The sequence below is a fragment of the Numenius arquata genome, chromosome 9 (genome assembly GCF_964106895.1).
Source record: "Numenius arquata chromosome 9, bNumArq3.hap1.1, whole genome shotgun sequence".
Classification (NCBI taxonomy): domain Eukaryota; kingdom Metazoa; phylum Chordata; class Aves; order Charadriiformes; family Scolopacidae; genus Numenius; species Numenius arquata.
The window spans coordinates 18423625-18450280 of NC_133584.1; the positions used below are offsets into that span (position 1 = coordinate 18423625).

General features: G+C 39.6%; 1 protein-coding gene across 1 annotated transcript in view; it reads left to right on the top strand.

Moving 5' to 3' along the window:
- The window catches only part of SPHKAP (SPHK1 interactor, AKAP domain containing), a 101358-nt gene extending 74976 nt beyond the window's left edge, over positions 1–26382 (top strand). The window contains exons 4-12 of the mRNA XM_074153731.1: positions 5558–5617; positions 8841–8975; positions 11974–12229; positions 12510–16254; positions 19173–19352; positions 21253–21339; positions 23350–23402; positions 23488–23672; positions 26239–26382. Of these exons, the coding sequence (XP_074009832.1) occupies positions 5558–5617; positions 8841–8975; positions 11974–12229; positions 12510–16254; positions 19173–19352; positions 21253–21339; positions 23350–23402; positions 23488–23672; positions 26239–26382 (4845 nt within the window). The remainder of the gene's footprint in view (positions 1–5557; positions 5618–8840; positions 8976–11973; positions 12230–12509; positions 16255–19172; positions 19353–21252; positions 21340–23349; positions 23403–23487; positions 23673–26238) is intronic.
- Positions 26383–26656: the final 274 nt, after the last annotated feature.

Sequence of the window (26656 nt, forward strand, 5' to 3'; positions counted from 1 at the left end):
ACAGACCTGGGAGGTAAAGACCCTATAAGCTCAGTTTCCAGACAGCATTTACATACTGACATACCAACCAGGACAGCACAGAACACAGCGAGTTCTACACAATTCCCCTGCAAACCCCAATACACACACACACAAGTTCAGCCTACGCTGAGTTATATGGCACCAGCCTGCTAGGGACACCTAGGCTAAAGCTGGTGAGGATCAGCTGCATGGATACAGTGGTAGAGGGATGAAGTGGTTTGTGCCACCTGAATGTTGTCCTGCCACCATTTTGGCATTTTGATACTGTCTTTATCTGCGTGGTTGTAATCCACCAACTGACATAGTTTAGAAACAAATAAATCATGTTTAAGAGTGTCCTTCAGGTTACAAAGCCATAAACGCAAATGTTAGAAATTGGCGGATAAACAGTTCTCTGCTTTTCATAACTCTGCACCTATTTGCAGTCTTCCTGTTCACTGAATCAAGCAGAGATCCTGCATTGCGTAAATGTGGGCATACAAGATAGAATTAAGGTTGCATAAGCTATCTGTATATAGATCTAATTTTCAAGTCTTGTCTCTCAATTTAGAAGTTTAAATTCCTTTATTTTAAAATAGATAATGAAATTTATTTGGGAGGATGGTGCATAATGTATATGTGTTTGGATTTTAGAGGGGGGGCGCAGGGAACTAAACATTCCCTGCAGCACTTCAAACAGTTATTGATCAAAATCCCTTACAGCGCAGAACACAAGACTATGGCTCTCACTTCACTTACCAGAGCAACTATATCAGGTAGGTGCAAGGGACAGCTATTATCCCAGTGAGAGGGAGGAATATGGTGGATTTTCAGTTCTACCTCTTCCCTAAGAGGAGCTGGAAGAACTTGTGCTTCATGGGAGAAAAGGGACCAAACATCTCAAAGCTTTTTTCTCTTCTCAAAAGCTGCTAGCAGCTCCTAGCTGTTACAGCACTGTGCAAGAAGCTACTACTGATGTTGCAGGATGCGCCCAGCCTTCAAACACCTCTACTAAGTTAGTATTGTGACATAGAAGAGGATTGGAAAACAAACAGACTTTCTTCTTCATAAAAAAAAATAATAGTTTAATAAAAAACCCACAAGCTAGGGCTTGTTTTAATCTCACCAAAAGCAGTAAGACATTTCATAGGGCAAAGAAAAAGCCTTCCCTTACTGTCGGGCATTGATACAGACAATAGAAAGAGGCATTAGCATTTTGTAAAACACACAGAAAAAAGTACTTTGGCAATCTAATCTCTCATCTAGGAAAAATAGTGCAGAACTGAAATAGACTTCGCCCTATAACAGAAACTTAGGAAAAATAAACAGTTTTTTTTTTAAATCACTGTTGTTAGTATTATTCCTCTGAGCCAGTGTTTCTTTCTTACCATCAATGTGCTTTTTTATCTAGGGAATATTAAAATGCCATTAATACCAACCTTGGTTAATACAAGCTGAAATGAAAGCAATAAGGAAAATAGAGACAATAATATATATTTTTGCTTGTCATTCAGCTGTTTGCCAGCATCAGTACTCTGAAAAAAATGAAATTGCTTTACTCTTCTGAAGTGAGAACAGTGTTATGCTTTTAGCGATTCCCTGAGGCCATCTGTCAATGAGTAAAATATATTGTGTGTATAGAACATTATATCCCTAAGTGCTCTATAAAGAAATTATTTCTTAACAAGTAGTTCTTTTAAGAAGTAATAGTCTTAATTTGCAGGCAGTGGATGCTGAGGTGTCTCCATAGTTTCTACACAGACTCAAGAGTAGATTTCAGAACTTGAAACTGTTGACCTAGAGAATTTACACCTCTTACCAGTCACAGAAATTATCAGGCAAAACAGGGAAGAAAAAAAAAAGAAGAAAAAAAAACTTTTCTATTTGTTTTTTATATGATCCTGGAAAGTAAAGGTAGTGATGATAATCTGCCTGGTGCTGTCCTACTAGAAATGCTTGGAGATTTTTATGAAGAGGAGGCTTGGGGGTCAGACCCAATTCATGTTATTCATGTACAAGAACCTACATAGTAAAAGAGTTCCTATTTACAATGTGGCTGTGTATTAAATGGTTTCTGGATATGTAGCTTTCTGCTTTCTGCCAGTATTGAGACTCTAGATTTGGGTGCAATGGTACATGTTCACCAAAAGAAAAGTATTGTTCTCATTTGAGCAAACAGGGTTTCTACACTGGAAACTACTGAACTAAAAGAAGATATTAGCATCTAACAGGGAACATGTGGGTGACTATGTCACTATTTAAAGCCAGAATTTGAGTGGTGGTTTTTTTCCTTTTTATATTATGCAACACCATTTAATTTTTGTTGTTTTCTCCCCCTAGAATAAATATTTCCTAAGCCAGAAAAAAAGTCAGTATCTCGACATTTCTGCATGGTTTCCAGACACTTAGCTCAGTATGAGTGGAGAGCAAACACATTTTGGAAGTGAAAAGATGTTTGTGGGAAGACAAGGATGTGAGGTGTAAAGGAGAAGCGTACAGGAAAGGACTGATATTTAAAGATACTTTGATTAGGACAAGGTTGGGTTCTAGTTAAACTAAGCTAAAATACATTAACCTGCAACTGAAATGAAGGAAAAAGGTCAGAATTAAATTGAGGTTAGCAAATGCTGATTTGACCTTGGCCGTTTCTTCATAATCTATGCAGTATTTCCCTCCTACAGATTATGAACTATTCTGTAGTGTTGTTTTGCCTTGCTTTGATGGAGGTGACAATTACTATAAGTTCGTCAAGCAATACAAGCTAGCGAGAGATTAAATTTTGTATTACATAAGCAGAAAATAGTGAGAGATTTTTCAGATGGATCTTTTTCTCTTGGAGCACCTCAAGTGAAGTATCTCCAAGAAAATCATCCTCACAGTGAACTTCCTAGAAGGTAGCAGTAGCGCAGAGCCTGACAGGATGGAGCTGCAGAGTTAATTTGTGATTACAGTAGCCATCTACTTCCCTCTTCTGCTCAAAGCAGAGCTAATCTCAAAGCAAAGCGCAAAACGGAAAAAGTAAATGAGATCCTCAGTGCCTTTTACCAGTACAGAACTATTTTTGAGTAAAAATTGCTATAATTAAAACTGCAAAATCCACAGAACAGGAAAATGTTAAGAGACTGCATTGACAATGTAATAAATCAATGTCAATGGAATTTGACAAGTGTATTTGGAAGTGGATTCAGTACTGTCATAGGTTTTATAACATAAGTTCATTTGGTTCTGAAAATAATTGAAAAAAAAAAAAGATGAAAGAAAGAGAATATGACTTTAAATAATAGATATTCCTGCTTATACTGTTATTTCTTCTACTGAGGCGTTAGTGAGTTATATGCCATCCACGCCACATGAAAGAGAGATGATGATTTTTTTGGCTGCTGGGAAAGGGCATACTTTGAGGATGGTAGTCGGTGTAACTGGTGGGAGTGCCGGTGTAACACAGCCACAACACATACCATTGTACCAACACATAGGTAGCAAACAACAAAACAAGGTTTACCAGAGAGTGGAGTGTTTGCCTGGAATGTACACGCAGACGTCACTGCTCCTACACAGCTTTTTCACAAAGCTTTCCCACTGAATCCAGTACAAAACTAGACCTTACCACTCCGGCATGGGGGCTAGGAAACAAAGCTCCTAAGTAACAGCCCTACCTTCAGTACAGTAGTGAGCATGCTTGAGAGGACCAGAAACTAGAAACCTTCCAGTGCTCCCCCCCGGGTTGCCAAACTAACGGTCACCTAAGCAAACACACCTTCATGCACCTGCAGCCTCATAACCACGTACCACTGTGGGCGCTGGGTAAGTACACATGAGAATCAAGAGCACAATTTTCTAATGCTTTATAATAATCATTGCTGATAGGTAAAATGCCTACATTCCACTGGGATTTTACATGTAAGACAGACTTTTGGCTGTATAATTCACTGTAACATGTTTAGGACATTACATAACTACCACATTATATTGCTGGAGAGTATTTTTAATACTTTATAGCTTAGAAATTTTTATAACTATTTCTTAAAAGTTAGCCATAAAAAACAGATGACTGGCATATCCTGATTGTTGACATTGTCAGGCAGAGAAATATTTTTCCTAAAATTGTAAAAAAGTTGGATAATAATTTCATCAGTTCATAGAAAAATGCCGTTAAACTATTTAAAAGGGCAAAAAGCTTTCTTTTTAAGCGGGTTTTTTTTTTTTGGTTTACAATGGGAGGCCTGGCTGGATCTTTCCATCTGCTGTGCTGGCTGTTACTGCAGATGGTCATAATCTGTGCATATGGTATGTGCATATATAAACTGAATTCAGTGTTGTCTTGGGGTAAAAGCAGGCACACAACAGGAGCTCAGATGCCTAACATAAGAATATCGGTGAAGGGGATAATTTAGAGCATTTTATTTTTCTAGGAGAAATTTCCACAGAATTAGGGAAAGAAGCATTTACTGTTCACTTGAAAAATAAAAAAAAAAAAAAAAAAAAAATCACTCAGCTTTTAGAAGGTAAATTCTGGATCTGCAATTTATTTGGAATCAGGTGCTAGGTTCAGTTCAGCTCTGAGTCTGTGTCAGGTTTTGGTTTAAATCAAGACAACACCAAAATCCCACAAACTTCGAAAGAGATATCCGCAGCACTTAGAAGCAGGACAGTCAGCCTAGCTTTGGAGTCCCTGCTTCTAACTTGGATATAAAGCTGGAGAAGGGATTTTCTTATTTTCGAAAATTAGAAAACAGCCTTCCAGACACAAAAAAACCCATAAAAGCCTTCAGAAATGAAATGGTCTTTAGATCTGAAGTTTCTGTTTGCGTCAATCTCACTACTATTAAATGGTTGCTGAAACTCGTAATGATCAAAGAAGGGGCAGAAGACCCTGTCATTAAAAGTAGTACTTTCCAGTGCATGTTTATATTTCCATATAAACTTACTAGATGGTAACCTGTTCTGCTAACTATTGTAGTGCCCGGTTAGCACTACTGAAGACTTCTGCTTCCATATTGATTCATGAACCAAAGTTTACATTAAAGAAAGAAAATAAAAAAATCATTATTTCCATAAGGTCTTAAACTTCTACTCAGGAAGTTTGGCAAGTTAGGAAAAATACTATAATATTTATGTGATGTGGAGAAAACTCTAAAAGCAATTCACAATTTGTACACATATCAGTACTTGCACTTATGAAACATTTAGCAACAAGAGCCCAAAAAGAAGAAATCACTGGAAAAGCAAGACATTAAGGGTTTATCTGATATACAGTCAAATGCATTTTAAACATTTCCTCTACCCTTTCTAATACACTTTGTATTACAGTTTATTGGCAACATTTGTCCATTCATCAGGCAACCTAGTTGTCAGAGCAGATGAAGTCCTGACTCTTCCTTTTTTCTCTTTATATCTGCTATTCTCTTTGCTAACCTTTCAACCTTTCTTTTACTAGGAAAAGGCTTCACATATTTAGCTACAGGGCTAGAAAAGGAAAAAATAGTGACTTTAAAAGGGTTGCTGCCATTCTAATATGACTTTATAAGCTACTGTTTCTTTTTCTCTCTTACTACAGGTTTGTTTTGTGAATTTAGATGCAAACAGAGATGATTGTAGCGACGAGCAAGTGAAACAGGTAACAATTTAGGTCTTAATAACATGCACAGTGGGTCTAATCAGGTACACCAGGACTCTCCAATACAAACCCAGATCAAAATTCTATGAACAAACCAAAGGCAGCCCTAGATTTTTAACCCTTACAGAGAGCAACGCATCAGGAATCTGAAATGGTCCCATCACCAGGCCATATTTTATAGCTTTTCTTACTCCCATCCCAGAAATATCTAACAGATCGTGGCAGCCTGTGAATTCACGCAGTTATCATGTGAGTGGACTTCTTGCTCAGCCTTGGTTTTATTAGAGAAGTGAACATGGATGTGTCACACATTCCATTTTTTAATTTGACAAAAATAATGTCTGATGTCTTTTCTACTCTCAAAAAGCCTTTGAGAATCTTCTATTCATTTAGGTGTTGTTCAGCTGACCAATCTTATTCAGTCAAACTCCAGACAGTTTGATTATGTGGTCTTCAGGAAGGGTGTAGGTAAAACAGAACTAAAGCTGTGTTTTACCTGTTTAACTGAAAGTTTGGAAGGTAGAAAAAAGGGATTTAAAAAAAAAAAAGGGGGGGGGGGGCAGAAAAAAGCATGGTTATTTTACAAACACTAAGACAAACTACATCATGATATGCTATTTAAAAAACCCTCAAAACTGAGGAAGTCACATTTTAAAGATATGGCCTTGTGTCAGTTTTGAGTTCACATCTTCCTTTATCAGTTTATTTTCATCATCCTGGCTTGGTGCCCATGATCAACACAGCAATATGGCAACAATATCTGGTAAGTGAACAAAGGTAGGATCTCCTGACAATATCCAGGATGTTCCTCAGTAAAGCATTATGGTTAGCTTGCTGGAACCACTTTTAGCTCACAGTAGGACAATGAATGCTGGGACTTTGTTGCCTCCTGCAATCAGTTCATTAGCAGGGACTGTTTTTCTATACTGTTTTCTGCATCCTGGATCTGCGAAAATTCAGACATCAAAAATAAATGCAGCTTCTTGCAGCAAAAGGATTTTTCTGTTGAATCAGCAGGTGAACTGTGCAGAACAGCTTGAGAGGTGTAACTTTACTGAGTCCACAGAAGCACTGGTAGTCTTCTAATAAGCAATGGTTTCATTGTTGTTTACAGTATTTATTAAGGAACAAAAGCTATAGCAAGTCATAAGGAAATACCAAAAGTTTCTCCCTCAATCTTAGAGCCAGATGTCTGTAAAAGCCATCTTAAATTAGTTTTATGAATCTACCCTCTATAATGCCCAGAGATTAGATTACTGCCTCACAAGGACAAATCACCTTTGAAAGCAGCTGCATGATTTTGACCTGTCAGCCCTACAGAAGTGATATATTCACCGCCCAGGCGCTTCCCATGGCCTGAAGCTCTCCCTTCGCAGAAGGGACCGCTCGGCTCCCCAAAGCGCTGCGCCCTGATGCCATGGTTTGGGCTGCCTCTCCCTGCCTGGCACATAGAGGGACCGTAACGGACAGACCACAGCCTCTGGCTGCATTTTAGAAAGGTTGTTTGTGGTGCAAAGTCAACACATTTATTAGCCATTTCTTTTAGCTTTCAGTGTTGGTAATAAAAATTCTCTGCTAGCACAGGTACTGTGTATTATTCTCTAAGAGGAAACTCGCTCATCACAATTTTTGTGTATAACATGCAGTTTGTGTAAATTAACATTGAGTGGGGTGGATTTTTACACAACACAGTGATGTGGTGAAAGCATTTCATAGAATAATTTTAAAGATGTTAGCATAGCTGTTGTTCAGATGAAATATATAACTATTTACTAATAGGTACTGTTAGGATTTTGCACTACCCTTTGAACCTTGGAATGGGTTAAATTAGGGTTTTTGGGTATAAAACAATCATCTTTCCAGACTTTTCCTTTTTTATCCTGAACAAAAGGTAAGGAATTCAGTAAAAGATATACAAAATGCTGTTATTTCCTACCTAAGAAATCTGATAAAATAAGGCAATTTAGGCAGTAGAAAAGTAGAGATAGATAGAGAAATGTGTGTGATAACAGAAAGGTTATAATTTGAAAAAAGAAAAGGATGAGAACTTTTTTGTACTGAACTGAAATGTCAAACTGAATTGAAGCACTGAATTTAGTTATGTCAAATATAAATACTTAGCCTCATCTGATGATCAGTCTACTGGAAAGTGAATTGTTCCCCAAAACTGAATTAGATTTGCTAAGCCAGAAAGTTTTATTATATCTAATTTACTCTGAGAAAAAATAACAGTAGCGCAAGCTTATTATTTTGAAGATGAAAAAGTGAAGTATCATTGAATTGCACAGTAACTAAAGCATACGGCTGGGTGCCCAAGATCTGCGTTCCTTTAATGGCTTTGCCACTCAACGGGCTGTTTTAGTGCATAAAATGGAGGTGGTATTTACTTCCTCTGTAAGGGATCATCCTTGATTCCCTGCACATAAATCAGGCACGCTGAGATCCTTGGCAGACAAGAACTGCAAGCACTCAGAGTTGGTGCTGTTCTACAAAGGCCTGGCTTTGTACACGAATGGGCACAGACATCCCTGCACATCACTGGGCACTCCCAGCAGTATCACAATACAAATCTCCTGTGTTACACAGCATCATTGATGGTGTGATTATTACCACTTTTGACTCTAGCAAATACATAACAGGTAGAAAATGATCATATCAGTACAAATGAAAGGTCTTGAAGTAAAGAAATGCGTATTTAATCTGTGTATTAAATACTTCCATTATTCCAGGATTAGTATTGCATCAATTTGATCAGCAATTTCCAGCTATCTTTCCCTTTGGTTTCTTGCTTATCATATGCCTGGGGGAAAACTGAAGATTTGTCCTATTTTCATTACCATTACTGAATCTTTTCTGTTTTAGACAATAACAGACACATTGTTCTCTGTCTCTTAGGAACCCAATCGTAATTGGAGGGCCAAGCACTTAGATACACAAATACAACCTAGCTGTTTAGCACATGACAATGTAAGGGGTGACAGATTGTCCTGCTGAACAGTTGTGCAGAAGTTTATACTGTCACTGCTGTCTTGCCTGGTGGCTCAAAAGAAAGAATGTGCATTTTAATGCTGCTAGTTCTATTTTTAATCTATCCAAAGTAGTAAGTTCAAGTAAGCTTTCTAAACGGATGCCTGTAAGTGGTATTTCATTTTGATATTTATGAATATAACTGTGGAACTCAGACTTCATTACCTGAGAGCAAAATCTATCTTTCATGCTACAGAGATTGATCAACGTCTCTCCAAATCTCCCCAAACTCATCAGTTCGATGAACGTACAGCCACCAAAGGAAAATGAAATAGTCCTGCTGAGTGGATTAGCATCAGGAAACCTTCAGGCCGATTATGAAGTTCCCCAGGTAGGAATCAAACTCATCTTTAAGATCACATCACTCCTGTGTAGGATGGAATTTGGAAAATGGCAAAAAAGGAGCTGAAAGCAAAGACCTTGCACCAGTTTAAAAGATGAGTGGGAGTATGCAAACATAAAAAATAAATCTGTCTAACGAAAGTCTTTGGAGGGGAGAGGGGAAGCTGACACAAAGATAGCAGAGAGATCCTGTTATTCCCTCTAGATCCTGTGGATGTCTGGGTTGCAGCTGATAATGCTTTAAGCCATATTAGTGGTTGATCCTTCAGGGAAGGTGGGCATTGGTGTCAGAGATGATTCATAAGCCCAGTTTTCAAGAGTAGCAGGAGTCAGAAGGGCAGCACAGAGGGGGAAAAGGAAAGATGTAACAGTTTTTGTGCACATGGCTAGATCAGGGCTCAGCTCCTACAGATTCCCTTTCAAGTGAAGTCTTGCTACTTCCCACTTGTGTTCCCAATCCATCTTCTCCCACGCGTGCACCTCGAAACAGAGCTGACGATAGGTCCTGAAGATCCTAGAGGCTACTGTAAGCCTGAATGTGACAATGGAAAATACCAAGCAACATTAACCATATCAGAGCTAATACCTCATTTAGCTTCTGGCAACTTAAAAATTAATTAATGCATTAATTAAAACTTAACATTTAAAGGAACTAAAGGCAAAGTGTTCATGGTAACTCCTTCACTCCCACCATTACCAATGAAATGTTCCCTTTCTGTGATCTGGAGGCCAAGAATTCCTCCTACCAGCACCACGTAGAGAAAGGAAGCAAATGATAACATTTCTTAAGGGCATTTTAACACACAAGTTTCAGAGACTTAACTCTATTGTAATAAGAAGGGTTTTTCTTCCTTTCCATTTTTATCATACTTTATGCCTGTTCATGTCTGTGTAAAGAAAGAGAATGAAAAATACTGCAGTATTTTTCAGCTTGATTCTGATCTCATTTGGCCAAGCATGAATTTGGAACAACTTCATTAAAACTGTAGAGTTATCCTGGAATACAAAACTGTCTCAGCAAGCTTAAAATATGAACAGGTATTTCCACATTTATCTGCTGCAGAAAAACAAAGCAGAAAACTTTCTTTCACTGAAATTAACTTGCATACAGAAGTATTCATGAAACAGGCATTGGAACAGCTGTATTGTAAGGATCACTGAATTTTATGTTATACCAATAAGCTGGTGTTTAAAGAAAGAAATTGCCCGGTTATTGAGCTTTCTTGCCACTTGTGACTAATGGCTAAATTTAGAAAGATTTAAAACAAAAACAAACAAAAAAAAAATAATCACAAGCATCGGAGCTCCAAACCCCCCTTCCCTGGGGGGAAGCTGCTGCAATACACACAAGGCTGTTTTGAGGCTCGAACAAGTTGACTCAAGTACCCAAGTCATTCCCATCTCCAAGAGACTGCGGCCGCTGGGACTGGCAGCCTTCTCAGAGGAGCGCAGGCAGGAGACAAATGGGAACTAACCTCAATTTCTGTCTTGTAAGAGGAAAGCTTTGCATTGAGACTGGGTGAGATTTATTGGCCAGATAAGCACATGCTATGTTTATCCTTACATTTGTTTGGCTTTCCAGAGAATTTCATTTGTAAGGAGACACACATAGTTTTCATACAAGGATTTTTATTCCACTCCCCCTCAGCCCTTTGCACAAGTACAACCCTGCAAACTGTGGACTGGAGAAACAGCAGGGAAGTGTTTGATCTAAGGCTGCATCTGTTTTTAATAACATTTTGCACAATACAGTGTGTGCTCAAGTCTGATTCAGCAACAATTTCTTAGCAGTTAGTTAAAAAAAAAATTCTAGCTTTTCTGTTTTACTGTTAACACACTAATTTATCTGGTTTCCTGTTCAGACACATTTTTAGGCAGAAAGGAAGCGCAGGCTAATAAAACATGCAATTCCAATATAATACTCATTCCACTCCCTTTATTACAAGGTATTTTCTTTGCATTCACACTCAAAGACACAAGATCTAGGTTGGGATTACATTATGCTAGATACTGTGCAAAGGCACAGAGGGTCCAGGGCATCTTTTGCACAGCTTAAAATCTACCGCCTCGATCCAGAGTGGGTTCCACTGAAACTCCCTCCTTCCTGGGAACCTGCAGTTAAAGCACAAGATCACAAGCTGCAAAAGCTTGGCTTTGCTTCAGAGGACATCTACACCACAAACGTAGTCCCATGCAGAGATAGCAGCTTAGCTCTGTGGCTGTATAAATATCCAACAGTTTTAATACCAATCAAATGAGGGTAACAAGAGTTCTTTTCTCTCTGTTTCCATCCAACTTTCAACTTAATTGTACAGCTTCTGTGGGTAAGACAGTTTTATATAAAGGCTCAGCACAGAGCGCTGTGGAGCCCTATTTCCAGTGGGAGGTTATACTGGTCTGAAATAATGGGGCTTTGGGCAAATAAGGAATGACAGGAAGAAGAGCAAATAAAAAAAAATAAAACACTATTTTAAAACAGTCTGTAGGAACATCTAAAGGTGACCTGCTGTTAACAATCTCACCAGCCAGTATTTACAGGGCTGCCTTCAAACAAGCATTGCAACAGATATTATCCTGACAAAGAATTCATGCCCACAAACAATTCCCTCAGGAGACAGGTAATACTGGGTGGTGTGAGGCCATTAATAACAGATGGCTAACTCTGACACAGCTAAAAGCATGTAAGTCTCTGTCATTAAAACAAGAAGCTGATTGAAAACAAACAACTTAGTAATTTCAACAAAATAAAGATGCCCCTGTGATACAGCTGGGTTCTCTACTAAAATGCTTGTATAACAAAAGCCATCAGTCCAAGTGGTCTTATTTTGCCACATATGTAATTGCATACTGTGTTACAAATATCTAAATGAAAATTGTATTGCATCTTTGCAACAGAACATACCTGAGAGATTTATAGAGAAGGAAGCTTAAAATAAGTTGGGTGTTTCTTTGATTAAATAACTATTTGAGATTCTTTTCCCTTCTAGTGTCCTTGGCTGGCAGATGTCTGCTTGGTTCAGTGTGCGAGGGGGGACAGGAAAAACAGTGCAAGCTGCATCATTTTTGAAATAAACAAGTTTCTGATTGGACTTGAGCTTGTTCAGGAGAAACAGCTGCAGATAGAAGCTCACGTCTTAAAGCCAGAGGATGACACAAACTGCTCAGTGTCCTCAATAGAAGAAGATTTCCTCACAGCATCTGAGCACCTCGAGGATGACAACGAGGGTGACGAATATAAAGCTGGTAAAAGCAACGGGACTGAACATAATTCTGTTATTGTTTGAATTGCAAACCAGCCATGGCAATGCTCAGAGAAATTGCACTTGTTGTTAATTAATGCATATATTTATTTGTAACTTAGAAAATGGACAGCCATTCATGTTTTTAAATTGTTCAAAGACAAGGATACAAGGTTGTGCAGCAGTTTTACAGAGCAGTAATGTGTTACACATTTATGCAGCCATTTTCTTTTTAAAGTAACGGGGTACTCTGCAAAAACTAATTTCTTGTTTTTCTTTAATAGGTCATGAAAAAATAAGTGTTCCTGAATCATCTTCAGATGTCAAAAAAAATAAAGGAAAGGGATCTGAAAATCTCCACTACAAAAAAGCCAGGTTGCCGTTCATTCTTGAAGAGAACTGCATTAATAAAGATAACGCAGCAGCTAGAGTCACTGAAGCTGTGAATGTTGTGGCTGAAGATGGCATCTCACAACCTGAAGATAAGGCAGACCAGGAAATACCCTGGCAGAAGGAATTAGCTGGAAGAGGTACTTCATCCTTTAGTACTATTAATTTGACTAGTGAGGTTGAAAATTCCTGCTCAGCACACATGTTAGAAGATGTATCTTTAACCAAAATGGCTAAAGAGGAGCTGGGGCCTCTGAATGACCCAACAGTGAAACACGACAGTAAGACAGATAGAGAGGATTGTGCAGGTATTAGGAAAAAGGATCCTCCCTCTCAAAATGAACAGGTGACTACAGGTCAATACGCCACAAATTTAGCAGAAACTGTTCTGCAAGATGCGTTCATTAGACTGTCACAGTCTCAACCCACTTTTAGTGAGCAGGCTGCAGTCAGCATCTCTGTAGGAAGCTCTTGTAAGTCAGAAGATGTATCTGCTTCCCGATCATGGAATGAACTTCCGAAGATTGTCATAGTGCAAAGTCCAGACAGTTCTGAGAATGTATCTGACTGGCCAGGGTCTGCCTTCCCCAACCTGTGCCACTGGACTGAATCAGAAAGTTCTGCTGAAGTTTCAGATTACTTTGAGGAAGAACATTCAAATGGACAAGGCCAGAGCGCACTGGAAGTGGCTCTGGCTTGTGCAGCCACTGTTATTGGAACCATTTCCAGTCCCCAAGCTGCAGAAAAATTCAAACGGGATCAAGAAACCACAGACTCTAAAAGCGGCGTGGTTGATAATGAAGAGCTACACACAGCATCTTCACAGCCACTTGACGACCGTGCCAGCACAGAATATTCATTTCCATCTGCGCTGTGTGGCATGACTCAAGTAGCAAGTGCTGTAGCTGTCTGTGGTCTGGGGGAAACAAAGGAAGAGAAGTACCCTGCAACTTCAAGTGGACTTCTGTCTGCTGCTCAGACTTCTGCAGCCGTTACTCTTCATTGTAGCATAGCTATAGGGAGCAGCATGGAGAAGCTAAATGATAGCATTGCAGAGACACTTCTTAAAGAGGCATCAATAATTTTGACAAAACCCAACACATACAAAAATGTAGGGCATTTTATGGAATCCATAAATGGAAAAATTATTGAAACAGCAGCAAGGCCACGGATTCCACACACCGATGAAGTAATCAGGGATGAACTTGCACAAAACTTATCCAATATTATTCTACGACATTCTATTGAAGAGGTTAGGAAGAAGAAACAGCTACACCCCCGTTCAGAAAACAGCTCAAGTACACAAGACATTTTCATGGAGACTGCAAACAAGTTGCTTTTCAATGTAATATATTTCACTTGCAAGAAGATGAACGACATAAGACAAGTTGAAGAGTGTTCTCCTCTCTTTTCCGACAGCACAAAAGCAGAGAAAGTCACAAAAGCAGAAGGATGGTCAACACAAGCAATTGCACATGAAACTTCACCCAGCTCCTTTGATCACTCTGCTGTTAAGCCATTTGGTACATCCTACAGCACTAGTGCTAGCAAAGATCTTGGAAGCATCACAAACACTAGTAAAAGTAATATGAAAGATGTAAATAGCAAGGAAGGTGCCACACTGAATTCAGAGCCAACAAGTAGAGCTACAGGGCATAATGCAATTGTTGCAAAAACATCTCCCAAGAAAAGATACCTGAAAAGAACCACACGAGACTGTTACAAATCCCCAAATCAGAGTAACAGTCATCAGAAGAAGAAAGACTATAGATCATTTTCAGACAGAGAAAATAACTTTGCAAGCAAAGAATGCAGGCATGATGCTCGAGAGCAGCTGTCTTCCGGTGCCACCATAAATGCAGAAAACCAGGGCAAGCATAAGTGTGATGCTGTGCTAAATAATGACATTCAGGTTAGCTTGTCTTTATTAGGAAATCACGTCTTGCTTCCTTCTCAGCCTGTGCTACAGGTGAAACATTCAAGGGACAAATATTGTATAACAGATTTTGCAGAAGAATTGGCAGAAACAGTTGTCTCTATGGCAACAGAAATAGCTGCCATTTGTCTTGAAAATTCAAATGGAAAGCAACCATGGTTCTGTGCGTGGAAGAGAGGCAATGAATACCTGGTGACCCAGAGTTTATCATGCAGAACCATGAAAAGGAAAAAGGAAACCCATGCTAATGGTTCAGTTGTTCGGAAGCACAGGGCACCGAGACTTAGTGAGATCAAAAGAAAAACAGATGAGCATCCTGAGCTAAAGGAAAAATTGATGAATCGGGTAGTAGATGAATCTATAAACCTTGAGGACACACCAGATTCAGTCAATATCTTTGCAAATGAAGTGGCTGCTAAGATCATGAACCTCACTGAACTCTCCATGGTTGATAGCATCTGGCAAGGTCCAAACCACCCCAGGAACAGGCTGCACTGTGAAAGATGGAGCCGAGCCAAGGCCTCAAGCTGTGAGAGCATACCGGAGGAGGACTCAGATTCCAAAGCCTCTTTCAATACCCTAGGCCTAATAAATGCCCTTGGTCAGCCTGTAAGCCAGACAAGTTCTGTCTCAAAGCAGTCTAGCTGTGAAAGCATTACAGATGAATTTTCAAGGTTTATGGTGAACCAGATGGAAAATGAAGGAAGAGGTTTTGATTTGTTACTGGATTACTATGCAGGAAAAAATGCAAACAACATCTTAACTTCTGCTTTACAACAGGTAGCCAAGAAAAATGGTCATCTTAATGTAAGACCAAGTTGCCCATCTAAACAGTCCAGCACAGAAAGCATAACAGAAGAATTTTATAGGTATATGCTAAGAGAAATAGAAAAGGAAAATAAAGATAATGCATCTTCCCCTCGGAATTCAAAGGACTGGTCTGGCAGTTTGCTATCACCCTCTCTACGATCACCTTTTTGCTTTAGGCAATCCTCAATGCCTGACAGCAGATTATCAGGCTCTAGGCTAACAGTTAATATCCCAGTTAAGGCGAATTCATTAGATGGATTTTCCCACCACCACCAAGACTCCTTAAGCATACATCCAGTCAGTACCGTGGCTTCTTCAGGTCTCTGCAAGTCTGACTCATGCCTGTACCAAAGATGCAAGACTGACCAGATAACAGATATGTTGATTCACGAGACATGGGCAAGTTCTATTGAGTCTCTAATGCGCAAGAACAAGATCATAGCAGATGAGGCAGAGGCTGAAGAGGCAGATCAGTTTCAAAATGATTCCCCGCCACATGTGGAACAATATGCAAACAGACTGGCTGCAAATATTGTTGAAAGTGGTAAAAATGTAATTGTTGTCCAGCAGGATTCCTTTGATTATGCAAGCCGAGAACACGTGCTGGAAAGCCAGCATCCCCAAAGCACTACTCGGATTCAACCAAAACCCAAAAGGGATGGAGTAAATTTAGATGAGAAAAAAGAGCATATGAAGAGCCCTGGATGCCTCCCTACAGGTCAGCACAGGGAAGTGCCTTTAATTCAGATAGAAACGGATCAACGAGATGAGCCAGAAAAAGACTCAGAGTCCTTAACTTCATGTGGTCCTTCTGGAAAGGAGGATCAAGGCAAAGAAAAGCCTCCAGAAGCTTTTGATGGGAAACCCACAGTTTCCAGTTCCCTACTAAATAGGTAAGTGACAAAACAGCAAATCAGCACATTGCTTTGATGTTTGTTTTCAAAAAAATATTTTGATAAAGGAAGAAGGTAAGAAGAGAAGCACTTTTAGAGAAATAAACAGGCTAAGTTCTGACTACAGGTTTCTGATGGCGTAAAATCACCCAATCAGACATCACAGTGACGAATTCTGGAGCAAACTTACATTGCATACGACAATACTATGGTTCTGAGATTCAAATCTAATACTGCATAGACAAGTAAGTTTTCCCTTTACAGATATTTAAGTCTTCCGTAGTCAAGACAGGAAAGATGGACAAAGTTTGAATTTTCATTTAGTGTTGACTGATATCTCTTAAAAAAAATAAATAAAAATCAGTATTAATGTACAATAGAAGATAGCAGAATTTGACCTGTAGTTCTCTGCTATGCTTGTTCATATAACTAATGCTTTGTGTACCTGGATCAATACTAAACTTCCAGGAGCTTGAAGGTCAGCTTTGTGTTTAGAGTCTCGAGCTACAAGTAAAAATTTCTTTAATGGAGGAAATAAAATAGTAATTAAAAGCACCTCTCACCTCCTTTGGTTCAAGATTTCTCTGTTAGAATTCAGAGAGGGAAAAGAATAAAACTTCATGGATTTTATACCACAGCTTACCACCCTCTCCTTATATCTGTACTCCTTTTGTTAAGCAATCTGCAACTTGCTTTGTTTAAGGCAAAGTATAAGCCCTGCAGTATGAGGGTGCAGTGCAAACATAGAGGATGCTATGAGGTTAAGAGCAAGGTTCCCTCTCAAGGCATTGACTATTTTTAACTATACTTCATCGTGTCTGTTACTTTAATGGTATCTAAACTGCCAATCACTTGGAGCATTGCAGCACCCTATTATCTCAGAGCGATAGAAAGAGTGCAGGTGCTAGTGTTAGAAACCATTTTGTTTCTAAAAAAAGCTCATTTTATTCTAGGCAGTGCTGTTTTGCCTTTTGACAAAGCTCTTCTTGAAGTGAAAAAGCATGTACTTTCCAATGTATGGTAGTAATTAGGTGGATAATTATCATAGTGTTGCTATTCTTTCATTCTGTCTCTCCCCCCCTAACCTTCCTCTTCCTTTGAACGCAACCTGCTTTTAAAAAGATACATTTAGAAATCTGCCTGTTTAGGATCTTGGCTGTTTGAAAATGAAGTTATTTTCATACAGTTTATGAGCCCTTTAATAGCAACTTTTCCTCTGCCTTTGATGCAGAGTTCCCGAAGTGGCTAGGGGAAGTTTAAAGCAATAGGATTAGTAAGGCAGGATTAGTTCCCAGAGGCTACACCTACTTGAGCATTTTGGTTCATCGATGCAGCACAGTTCGGAACCAACTTGTCTCCATTTCCATGCATCAGCTCTGCTTGCAGCATGCAAAGCAGATTTTTCTTAAAGGAATCTCAACCAGAAGCTACATAAGTGTGTACCAGACATGCTCATACCCCTGCTGGGAAGGCAAAGCTTCCAGTGGTTCTTCACATGGATTTGAATCACTTGCGGCATGGCTGTCTGTACCAAGTCTAGGCTGAAGTGAAAACCCAAAAATATATATAACACAGATATAAAAGGATCAGCACCAAGTGCTTTGATCCACTGGTCCACTCCTACCTCATGAAATTATTGCTAGTGTAGATACAGGCACATAGGACTTCAGGCAAAATATCAAGCAGACATATAATCAATTAGAAAAAAATAAAATAATTTTAAAAAGCCATACAGGTCTGAAGAAGTCTTCAGCAAGGAAAGAGAGTTGTTTCTTGTATGTAGGCAGCACAACAGACCCAGTCCTGTCACAGATACGCAGAAGCCATTCCAACTGACTGTTCAGAAGTAGGAAACTGTCAGTTCAAAGGATCTCTAGTCTGAGATGTAATTGCATAATGAATGAAACAAAACCTAAAGTGCCAAGTAACAGCCCCCACAAAAATCTCTCATGTTTTGGACCAAGTATTAGGTGCTAGCTGCCCTGTGTTAAAAATCTGAATAACACCACTAGCGTGAGGCCCAGCTGCTCAGTGCCTTCATGTTACTACAGATGGTGAGTTTTGGACCTGAGGGGTCAGGGATGACAGGCAAAGTTATTTGGCAGATGTTGATGTCTGGTAGAGCAGAAGCATGCTCTACTACTACTTAGATTGCTATGATACCTGCATATTTCGGGCATCATATGATGGATTCTGTTACTAATCATACTTTCGGTTTTACCCGGGTAAAGTTTACTTTGCCCTTTAATGATTATCCCTAACTAACTAAGAACTAGGGGATGGGAAACCTTTGGGCTGTTTAGAGAATGATTGTTACTATCATTCAATCGGGATTTTATTGTTTATCCTGAATGCGCTGCAGGGGTGGTTTGTTGTTAAACGTCTGTGCAGGAGTGAGTATTATGTGACGTGATATTGCTACTCAGACACGGGTGAAACCAAAGATAGCAGAAACTCAGACAACTGCCCAAGCCCTGGTCCCGGTCCCAACCCCGGCCAAGACACAAACAGTTGTCCCCGCAGCCCCAGCGAAAGCCACAATACAGACAAACAGAAGCGGCTCCAGCTCCGACACTGGCCCCAGTCACGCCGGCACCGGCCCCAGCGGCATCGGCTGCCCCCCCACAGGCACCAGCACAAGCCGCAACACCCGCACCGACACCGGCTCCGGCACCAGTCACTCTGCCGTCTGTGCTAAAAGTTACTTATGACCCCGACAGGGTCCTAACAAGATCCTTTTTTAAAAGCATCTCAGACCGTATGTTCAACTGGACTTTGTGTATAAATTATAAGCTTCTCCATTCTCTTGCATCTGTATAATTGTGCAGCCTGGTTGACTTTAATGAGCAGCATTGCTTGAAGATTGGTAGTGCCAGTTTGTTTGCCTGAATTACAGTATCAATGTTCCTTCCTACCAGCAACAGCCCTCAGAGCAGACCGGATGCTGAAATCATGGGTGAGACAAAAACAGCTGAAGAATTTCCAAACCATCTCAGCAGCAGTGAAGAAAGCACTGGCAGCTGGTCCCAGTTAGCAAACGATGAGGACAATCCTGATGACACAAGTAGCTACTTGCAACTCAGCGAGCGATCCCTGAGGTACCCGTGTTGTCTGTTCTCAGTATACAATATAGTCTAATCAACCAAGCCAATGATTTGACTACCGTGCATCAGAAATGAGGGTCAATACCTCAAGATTTATTCAAAATACTGTAAAGAAAGCCTAATGAAAAGTTCATCTCTTAATTTTTAAAAAAGGAGAAAAAAAAAATAGCCACATTCTGGTTCTCAGCCAGGTCTTTTTATTATTGGTGAGCAGCTAGATTCAGATGAAGAAAAAACTTCCTGGAACCACTCAAGTGCCTCACTCCTACAGTGAAAGGGCCATCGGACAAGCTAATTGCTATGGTCTTTCCTTTGTTTTATTTGCTACTATTTGCATAATGTTTATTTTGGCATCTCCTTAGCTGAGAATGATGAGACTGCTATTCCCACCGGGTATTTGTGCACTGAGAGCAGAAATAGAGCTCTGATCTGCTTAAACTGGCACAGAGGAGCAGATCAACAGAGGATGACCGAGTTCCCCCTTAGTAGGCATAAATTCCAGAGCTCTCGTTGCAATGTGCCACTTTTTGTTCCTACTTGAGTCAGGATATGTGTTTAAAGATGTTATCTAGTCCTTAGAGTTTATATAAAGTGATGTTAGTTTGACTTCAGCCCTTTCACGAATTCAAATTGAGCAAGGTTTTTTTTTCTTCACATGCTCTTAGCCTAGGTTTTAAAATATTGTCAAGCAATTACATCTTTCTCTTGGGTATTAAGATGACAAGGAGGGAAGACAGTACAGCAATGAAGCAGGGAAGCGAAAGAGGCTCTGTCAGAAAGCACTGCTGGGTGGCTGGAAAAACGCTGAACAAAACTTGTCTGTCAGTGTGGGTGAACATTCATCCCGTTACAGTATCATCCTTTAACAAAGTCCATGGTCTGCGAGAGCTAATGTATTGTGCCTTTTGGCTCTGCACTGGAACAGAAATTGCTGCAACAAGTCTGAATGCATGTTGTACTGACACCGATTCAGAAAAACCTGATGGGGAAAGAAACTGTTTAGTCAAGCCTTCTAACGTAAGGAAAAATACTATTAGTTGCTTTTCTAGTAAAAATTAAGCTGTTCAAGTTGACTCACCACACAGATCTTGTTTGTGCTAACTGACTTGCAGCCAGCAAATTCACAACCTGTTCATCAGACTATTACTGTATCCGCATAAACATTCACTGTCAATTTATAATGATGTTATAAAGTGAACGGGTACTATTTTTTCCAAATATTTTCAGATGTAATACTTCATTCTTGTGAAGAAGCCAAAGAGAACACTTCTATGTATTGCTGGTGCCAATGAGCACTGGCTTTAACTAACATCTCAGTCTTTCAGAGTAGTCAGAGACATAAGGGGCCATCACTGCATCTGTGGGTTCCATCATATCCCCGATAGCATTTGGGGTATGATGTAATACACCGAAACTGCTGTTGGTAACATGCATGGAGTCACCCAGCAGGTAAGTAGTGTGATGGGCAACCAGGCGCCTTGCTCTAACTCACCACGTTCAGAGGTATCTGAATCTCTGCAGGTTTTTTCCAAGACATCTCTGTACCCGATAATCCATTTCAAGGACTCGTGCTGACTTGGATTTTGTTTGAGGCCAAATGTTCATTACACAAGCCATTCACAAACAGGTGGTCCACTTTTTCTTTTCCCCCGGTTTGCAGCATCACTTGATGCATGTTCCCTCTACAACTATTTTAATAAGAGCCTCATTATTTTGAGCAGATTAGCGTGCTTCATTCTGGGAACCACTTGCTGAGCACAATTGATTTTGTGGAATTCTGCATTACAGGGGGCAGCCTCCTCACTTTGCTTTGTACATGAATAAATTTAAAAAAGATGTATGGAGACATGTTCAGTGCAGCTTGGCACTAATATTTAAACTTTTGCTTTGTCAGCAATGGCAACAGCAGTACAACTAGCAGTCTTGGCATTATGGACCTGGAAATTTATCAGGAGAACGTGACATCTTCTCCTATGATTAAGTAAGTAGTCACTGAAGTGAGACTTGATGTTTAGTCTAATCTTAACTGCAACTCATTTACACCATATAAAACGTGCCAAGCCCTGCTTTGCACCTGCTGCTGAGCCTGCCGATAGTTTCAGAAAAAAGCACATGCAGGTGTCTGTGCAGAGTGATAGCACTAGAGAGTGAAAGATTACAGGAAAGCCCACCCAGGTGGATCTCTCAAGAGAATACGGATCCATCAACTGCTCTGCCTAAAAGACAGTTTTCTGCAGTATCAGTTTCCTGTTGTGTGAACTTTCTTCTCCAAATAACTTCAAATATTATCAAAACTCTACTGCAATAGCAAGTAAGGTCAAGCAAATAAGGATCAATTAAAGTCAAAGGAAAAAAATATAACGGCTTTCTTCCCAAGAACAATAATAATTTGGCCCAAAGTACATCTTGCCTAGTGTTTCTGAGCGTGTTTCTACTGAGCATGGAATAAAATTATCAAGAGATGTACAAGTACCTGCCTAAAGATCCTGGTACCCTGAAACCTGGTATAACCTGCCAGCTGGTGAATGCCACGATGCAGTCAGGGCATGGCCACTGCAGAAGTGTATGGATTGTACAACATATATTGAACACAGGAGCTTTGGGAAGTTGCTGACATCAGAAAATCTTCACAGCTCATTACCAGACTATACTATAGCTTCCCTGATTTCAAGAGGCTCTTTTTTTTTTTTTTTTGTATGAAATCTGAGCATTCATATTTATGTAGAGTTCCATGCATTCTCTCTCAGCTGCTGACTCGGAGATTAACCTTGTTGAAACATTCTCATCTTCACAGGAGGCAGTGATACCTCCTACACACATTCCTAAAGATGACCCCTCTCCCTTATATTTCCAAGGACAAAAGGGATAAATTTCTGGCTCCTCTTGTTAGCTTTTAGGGGCTATTCTCAGGTGTTAGCCAATAGGCATGAGAAGTTTGTACTTCCACAAATCAAAGGCAAGGCACAGAATACATCTGCTGTTCAAAGAGAAAACTGGAAAAAAATCTGGTGGGAAGTTAAGTTATTAAGCACCTACGATTCTAAGTCATGACAAGCCAAACATTGCGTGCTGCCATTTTATTCTTTCTTCTCACATCTCGCAGTAATGCCTACATAAGTATATAAAATTTTGATTCTTTGAAGCCTTGGGGGAGATTCTGAAATCCTGTGAATGAGGGTGGTAAGAGTAGCATCTTCCCGTGCTATAAACAAGATCTTACACTTGCAGTGTCCCCCTTGATTGAGGGCAGAACGGGACAGTGTGAAAGGTGTAGTGTGAGTACTGTCCCTCCAGGAGCGTTAAAAAGAATGCAATAGCTGTGACATCAACAGTGAATTTACAGTCTCCTGCCACACTTCCATGAGCACAGGTATTGTGTCCAGAAATGGAAGCTGAAGCAGTGACCACACGCCAGCAGTTTGCTTCCTGTAGGTTAACAAGGTGGTACATAAGAAATTAAGATCTTTGGAAACTTTTGCAAAGTAGAAACAGAATTTGTTTATCCAGAGAGCTAATATATTTAAAACCAGAAGTAATTGAGTAAATGATAGTTATGATTGTATTTAACTATAAAAGAAAAACTAGAAAGCAGGACCAGAAAAGATTCAGCCAGGGAGCAGAGCACTGCAAAACACAGACATTGGAAGTTCAGTATTTCCCCCCAGGTTATGAGACTTGCAGTGTCTTACCATAACATCATTTGCTTGTCATTGTGTAAAGATACACAGATCCCAATGAAATGTAATGCACAGTCCAACCAGTACAAGTACTTCATCTTATTACTGGAATAATGCTGCAATTCCCATTGCTTTTCCTGATTTACAGATTAAATAAATGAAATATATTCTGCATTTTATTATTTCATCCTATGTAATTTTTTTCTTGCAGTTTTCTAGGTCTTATATTGAGGGAGAAGTTTATCCAGCATGAAGCAATGTTGTAGACTGTTGCTAAATATCACTAATAAGCTTTGTTGTTGTTTGTTTCTAAGTGAATTAGTAGAAGAAAAAGTTTTCCTTAAAGAACAGACAGAAAATACAGAGGGTAAGTTGAGCCATATCAATTAAAGCATACAATTTGAAGTTAACACAAGTAATTGCACAGTAACGGATGGGATTATTTTTTCCAGAAAGTACTTCTGGGCTTTCGGTGGGAACAGCCAATTGTCAAAAGGACCTTCTGGTGATAAACTTCGATCTGGAACCAGAGTGCCCCGATGCAGAGCTGCGAGCCACCCTGCAGTGGATAGCCGCTTCTGAACTTGGAATTCCGACCATCTATTTTAAGAAATCTCAGGAAAACAGAATTGAAAAGGTAGTATTTACAGAAATGAGCATACTATTAATTCACTTTAATCACAGTAGCAGTTATGATTTATTGAAGTTACTGAGCTTAACAGCAGATGCAACAAACTATTCATGACAGAGAGATGGCAATGCTACTGTTTAGTACAGAAAGGGAGGCGAGGATTAAATGTGTCAGAATGTAAGGTATGTGGAATATTTCGCAAGCATAAAAAATGTTATCACCATGAGACCTTCTCCAAAGCCTCTATAAAATGCTTTGATGAATCTGTTTACTTTTTCTTATCAATGATGCATTAATTGCCAATGCCCAAGGCAGAATTAACAGAAAGAGTCCTTTACATGGTTGCATTTGAAGGGTTGCAGGTGGCTTACATGGAGTTTAAGCACGTAGCTTAAAAAATAAAAAAAAAAGTCACTGCATGTAGACATCTCACATACAAAGTCCTGCTACTCAGTGACAGTTAGAGCTAAGGATGATGTAAGACATAAATTGGATTTACGATTTCCAGCTCTGAAATTCTGTAGTCCTTATGCAGGTTCTGCTTTGCCAGCAACACTAATCAGGGCAGCCTCAGGCAGGTTTGAACTTCTTCCTGGCTGCTCATAAATTGCTACAGCTGGGGATACAGCAGGGTACCAAAGGGGCCTGACAGTTCCTCCTACATTCATGCGAGCTCTACCATGGCCAAATAAATGCATTGGCTTTATAGTCCCTTTGTGCTGGCAGAAAGAGCTGTTCACCAAGGAACGGGCACACTGCTCAAGTCTACAGAAGACTAACTGCAAAATAAAGCTAACCTGGGTTAGCAAGACTACAAAGCTTCCGCACCAGAAGCCATCAAAAGTTTTGAGGACAGGCAGGATGGACCTATCTGTGTAGGCACATCCTTAGATTATGACTACCCCGAGAGACGGTTTTAGCCCAGGCAGTGACCAACCAGAGTTCCCAGTGGAGCCATATTTGCAATCACACATCTGTTACTTGGAAAGTTAGACTGCCTGATTGAAATACTCTGCATCATTGTACAGAAATTATGAAGCACCTCCCCTGGTTTAGCAATAAAAAAGTTGTGTGTGCCAGTGCTCTTCTGCTCCTGCTCAGGCATAGCTCAGCTCCACCAACCACCATCTTGAGAGCAAAAGCCTCTTTCTGGAGGGAGGGAGACAGACAGACAGAGACTACCAGAACTGAGAAACCTTCAAGCCAGAGCCCCAAGAGCAACACCGAAGTCCAGACCGTCTCTGTTCCTGAATGATTAGTTAGTGCTCCATTGCAGACACCAGCAAATGCCACCTACAACATTTCAGGAATAACCAAAACAGCCCCTTTTCTAAGAGCGGTAAGAATGGCTCAAACCTTAAGGCTTACAAAAAGTGTCACAATATTCAAATCAATTAATGAAAAAAGTGTTACAAATCAGTATTTTGGTCTTTTAAAATAATGTCTATGGGAAGATTATTTTGAGTAGTAAAGATATTGTTTGATTTTCTTGAGTACATGCATTTGGGAATCATAAACATAATTTAAAATGCATTCAGCAGCAACAGTCCAAATTGCATCTAATTAAAGAAACAGCTGTCAGCTTTACCCATGTGCTTTGGCAAACAGTTAATTCAATTGCAAAAATACACTAGAGAATAATGAAGCACATCCTGCCTACAACAGTGCTCTTGGAAATCGCGTGCCTATTAAATATCATTAAAATACATATTAAAAGTTTAGGCTTCAGTATGTAAATAGCAAACAGCTACACTAACTAGAGACACACAATATTTTCTTGTGTGGTTTAAAACTGGAAATGTAGAAGGAGCAAGCTAATTAGATATTGATTGTGAAATTCAAAGAAATGAAAAGCTTTGATTTTCATTTATGTGCTTCAGAAAAAAATGGGACCAGATGTATGACACTGTGAAGCCCATTATTAAGTACAAAGTGGACAAAATTCAGGATTTTTTACAGCTGCTTAAGAACATATATTTAACCTCTGGTTTATCTGGAAGTTAAAAAAAAAAATCAAATATAGATCCTTTCTGTGATTCAACCACAATTGTGGCAAATGTCTTCATGTGACAAAAGTTTACCCAGAATTCCTCTCTCACCAGTACTATATGAATACTTAAAATACTGTGGGAAGTATGCGTGGAAATACAGAAAACTAAATGTAAGTCAAAATATAGCTAATGGTAAAGAAGAAGGATTTTTTTTTTTTTCTTTCAAATGGTTAGTCACACTTCCATTATTTTGACGGCAAGTTTTTGACAACAAGGAAAGTTACGATCTTTATCAAGCTCGCTTTCACTGTTCTTACTTTCACTGAAATAAATAAGAAATAATTGATGAGAGCAGCTAGTTTAGAAAACATTATGAGATCCAATCAGTCTTTGGGGAGCTATGGAACTTCAGAAATGAAGTTTTATAAATAGAAAGATGTTGCCATGCGGTGAACTGTGTCCAAGCCCTGGTACAGCAGTGCTTTTACAACAGGTGGTCTCACAGCAGTTTGTTTGTATTCATTTAACAAAGCCTTAGCAAAACATTAACCAAATCCTAAGCATGTTTTATTTTTATTTAGTTTTTAGATGTTGTGCAATTAGTTCAACGGAAATCCTGGAAAGTGGGGGATATCTTTCACGCCGTGGTGCAGTACTGCAAGCTCAGCGAGGAAGGCCGAGAGATGACACCAAGCCTGTTTGACTGGCTCCTGGAGTTGGGCTAAGAAAGTTCACCTGTGCAGCATTTTTGTTTTATTCCAGTTTCAATAAGCAGTGGTTTGTGTAACGCTCCAATTTCCGAACATCACTGAATAAAATGAGCAAAGATATACAAACTCTACAGAAACAGCGCATGTCTGTTCCACAGCTGAACAAGGAGAGAAGTGAAACCAAGGTGTATTGTATCGTTCTGTATCATGAGGGACTCTTGCCATATTGTGCTATAGGATGTACTGTACAAGGAAGAAATGGATTTTTAGCCTTCGGGATTAATGGACT